General features: G+C 34.4%; 1 protein-coding gene across 1 annotated transcript; it reads right to left on the reverse strand.

The window, feature by feature from the left end:
• Positions 1-281: 281 nt before the first annotated feature.
• On the reverse strand, positions 282-1,502 carry LOC101489610 (uncharacterized). The gene is made up of 4 exons (XM_004515422.1): positions 1,312-1,502; positions 1,010-1,224; positions 736-917; positions 282-584 (listed from the first exon to the last, which is right to left on the reverse strand). The coding sequence occupies exons 1-4, from the start codon at positions 1,500-1,502 to the stop codon at positions 282-284; spliced, it is 891 nt and encodes a 296-aa protein (XP_004515479.1).
• Between the last annotated feature and the right edge of the window lie 3,079 nt (positions 1,503-4,581).

A 4,581-nucleotide genomic window follows, 5' to 3' on the forward strand; every position in this document is an offset into this window, starting at 1 on the left:
ATAGAGCCATCCTTCTTCTTAACCAACAACACAGGTGCACCCCATGGTGACACACTAGGCCTTATAAATTTTTTATCTAAAAGCTCTTCCAATTGCTTCTTAAGCTCAAACAATTCGAAGGGAGACATCCTATACAATGCCATGGATATGGGTCCAGTACCTGGTACAAGGTCAATGCTAAACTCAATAGGTGGTAAACTAGTGACATCTTCAGGGAATACTTCAGGGAATTCACACACAATAGGAACATCTCGTATTACCACTTTTTCTTCAAATTCCAATCAGGCTAGGATCATGTATAACTGGGCATCTTCTTTCAAGAGTGCCTTCACTTGGTTGGCGGATATATTTCTAGGCTTATCCCTCTCTTCCGACTCCATGAATTCAATGGTTTTACTAAAAAAATCTACACAGACACGGTTGGCAGATAGCCAATCCATACCAAGAATCACATCAACTAGACGCAAAGGTAAACACACTAAGTCAACTCGGAAGTCCCTTCCAAACACATGGATAGAAATGTCAAGACAAACACTAGAGGTATCAACATAATCACTAGTTGGGGTACTCATAATCAAATCATACTGCAAATGAGATACAGGTAGTCCTAAACGTCTAAACAGTCAAGAGACACAAAGGAATGAGTGGCACCACAATCAAATAGCATAAATAAAGGAGTATCACTTATGAGACATGTACCTTGGATCAAGTTGTCTTTCTCAAACGCTCCTGCACCACTGAAGGCAAAGACTCTTCCATTGGATTTAGGTCGGCTGGCTTGGGAACTCTGGTTTCCAGGTTGTGGAGTCTTCCTTGGGTAGGGGCATGTGGTGCTAATGTGGCCTTGTTGTTGACAATTAAAACAAGTAATTCCGGCATCTCTACATTCATATTCCATGTGACCTTGCTTACCACACCTGTGACATCGGATAGGAGTAGCTGGATCACAATTATTACCATTGTTGTTGCTCGAGACTTGACTCCTGTTGTTACTATTTCTGTTACTAACTCCTCGTCCATTGGGGGTTTCCTCTACCACTCCCATAACTATAACTATTTCCATTTCTTTTTCTGTTACCACTACTAGCTCCTTTTCCAACTGAAAAACTGTATTGTTGATAATTCATACTAGGAGGAAAAGAGTAAGGTTTTCCTCTATTATGATGCATAGGCCTCTTGTCCTTCATGGTTCCAGTGTTTCGGTAATGTGCCTTTTCAGCACGACTATCCTCATCATAAATCTTACTCTTATTCACTAGGGTAGGAAAGTCACAGATCTCTTGCATTCCAACCTATTTCTTGATCTCTGACCTGAGTCCCATTTCAAACTTGATGCACTTAGAATTTTCTCCTGCCTCTCCAACATAGAGTGGATAGTACCTGGATAATTCCTCGAACTTAGCAGCATACTTCGCTACTGACATATTTCCTTGTTCCAATTTAACAAATTCCATCTCCTTTCTATTACAGATATCTTCAGGGAAATACTTAATTAGAAACATGTTCTTGAATATAGCCCAAGTAATTGCTAGTGTTCGAAATCCGACACGGAACTTGGAACACAGTTATAAAATTAGGAGAAGAATGCTAAAAGAGTCTCTCGGTCCTCGATTTCATCTAGACTTTGAAGGAGATTTTCTTACCCCTCGAAAAAAAGAACCTAAATCTATATTTTTAGACCAGACTTTGGCTAGTGTTTGAAATCTAGCGCAGAACTCAGAACACAGTTATAAATTTTGGAGAAGAATGATATAAGGGTCTCCAAGTCCTAGATTTCATCGGGAATTTTCGGGCGAATTTTGTACCACCCGACTAAAATGGACCAAAATCCGTATTTTTGAACTAGACGATTGTTTGTGTTTGGAATCTGATGCGGAACCTGAAACACAGTTTTAACTTTAGAAGAAGAATGTTATAAGGGTCTATCGTGTAGGAAATTATGACCCCTATTAAAAAAAATATGAGAATTCAACTTGTTTATAATCACATGCAAGATTAATATGAAAAGTAAAGAGAGATAGGAAATAGTGCCCCAGGATTTTTATACTGGTTCGACTATCACTTTGATAGCCTACATCCAGTCCTGAAATCCAACACAGATTTCAGCCTTTCAATAGAATGATTTAATGAATATTTTTACAGACTTTCCAGCGTCACATCCTATCCATCCAACTCACAATCACTTCTATCGCAATACCAACCTATCCCTAAGAATTACTCGTCAAATTCTAGCGAGATCAAGCTGAGGTTTCTTTTAGATGAACACAAGCATCCCAAAAGATAACCACCAGTGTACTTACTGGATTTCTAAAACTTCAATTACATAAATTTGTCTTTCACAAAGCACTAAAGAATATCAAGACTTTGACTCAATCACAATGTAGGATCTCACACAAAAGTATTTAGCCAATGAGTATTTGTGTGTTGTAACAATTTTTCTCTCAAAGTGTTTTTCAGTTTTTTTTGTTTATGAAAAAGTGTTACAGTTGTTATTCAAAAAAAAAATGATTGAATCAGCTTATATATATTCAGAAAAACATCATGTCAATCGATTGTATCAAAGTTTAAAACTAGCTTAATCGATTGCCCAATCGATTTTCGTGTGTCTTGTTTTTCTTGAATCTTGAAAATATAAGCATGAATCGATTTGCCAAATCGATTCTTTTAATACATGAATCAGAAACTGAAACTAAGAATATATCAGAATCGATTGAGTAATCGATTTTAGGTGTTTTGTTCAAACAACAAGATCAAAACAATCGATTGCTCAGTCGACGTATATTCATAGTTCTAATCAATTTGGAAATGAACTGAATTCTTCCTGTAACTCAAACATTTAGCTTCAATCGATTCGTCAACCGATTGTGCTCGTCACAGTGACTTCGGCCATTTTGTCAAAATCAATGTGCCAATCGATTTATTCAAAGTGTTTTTGATAAATGATTAACTTCAATCGATTACCTAATCGATTGCCACAAAACTTGTAGTTTTAGAAATCCAATTCAATTGATGTTCCAATCGATTTGATGGATCACATAACCTATTCCTGATGAAAAACTTTGTCACAATCGATTTGCGAATTGATTGATTCAGTAATTGGTTGGTTCTGTGAATCACACAATCGATTACTCAATTGATGTCCCAATCGATTGTCCAATAGATTGGATTAAGCCCAGAACTCAGGTTTCACTAAAAACCTTTAAGTAATCGATTTCCCAATCGATTTACGTAGTAAAAACTCTTGTTCTGAGTCAGACAATCGATTGCCCAATTGATTCATCAATTGACTTATTAGTTGATTGATTTATTTTCATTGGCAAAGACTTAAGTATGAGACCATAGTGATTAGTCTACTAAACTAACTACTATGACAACTAATCACACTATACATATTTGCATCTTTCTCAAGCACATCCTCCAATTTTGGTTGATTCCTTGAGTTCCAAGCTTTTGTTCCAAGTGTATAGTGTCTGCTTGTTTTCCTAAAATGTTTCTCAATTCAAATCATTAGATCAATCAAATACTTCATATGTATTGTATGTTTGGGAATTAAATCAAAAACATGATCAGGGAAGCTCATGACTTACAAACTCCCCGTTTTTGATTTAATGACACAGTTTTAACCTTGAGATTATTTTAGAATCTCCCTTGAATTTTAGAGTTTATGATACATTTCAACAACATAGGCACAAATTGGTATCAGAGTACAAACAAGGTACATTATTATGTATCATAGTGACCAATTTAAATCAGTTGGTAAACTGCTCGTCGCTAGCTGTTGCGACCAAATTAGCGACCGGATTTAGTGACCGATTTAGCGACCGAATTTAGTGACCGAATTAGCGACCGAATTTAGTGACCGGTTTAGTGACCGAATTTAGTAACCGATTTTGTGACCAATTTTTGAGACTGAATTAGTGACTAACGTTTGAGACTGATTTAGCAACCACTTTAAATTAATTTGCTTTATCATTAGTGACTGATTTAGAGACGAAATTTGTGACAAATTGTTATATTTATAAAATATTTGGTCACCAATTCAGTTTCTAAATATTCCTGTTTTTTTTTTCATTACTTTAATATCCAAAAGAACAATAAAAGTAATTTTTTAATTTAATTTCAATATCTAAAAAATTCATACACCAAAAATCATTTAAAAGCATTAATCATTTCACCGTATATAACTAAAAAATATAATATATTTAAGTAATATTTCTAAGTACTCAATATTACAAATAAAACTACAATCTTATTCTAGTTTGCCTTCACAATCTTGTACACATTGCTTCAGCTACTATTGCACACTGGGCAACAACCATTAGTGACTGATTTAGAGACGAAATTTGTGACAAATTGTTATATTTATAAAATATTTGGTCACCAATTCAGTTTCTAAATATTCCTGTTTTTTTTTTCATTACTTTAATATCCAAAAGAACAATAAAAGTAATTTTTTAATTTAATTTCAATATCTAAAAAATTCATACACCAAAAATCATTTAAAAGCATTAATCATTTCACCGTATATAACTAAAAAATATAATATATTTAAGTAATATTTCTAAGTACTCAATATTACAA

Source organism: Cicer arietinum, chromosome 3 (assembly GCF_000331145.2).
Source record: "Cicer arietinum cultivar CDC Frontier isolate Library 1 chromosome 3, Cicar.CDCFrontier_v2.0, whole genome shotgun sequence".
Classification (NCBI taxonomy): domain Eukaryota; kingdom Viridiplantae; phylum Streptophyta; class Magnoliopsida; order Fabales; family Fabaceae; genus Cicer; species Cicer arietinum.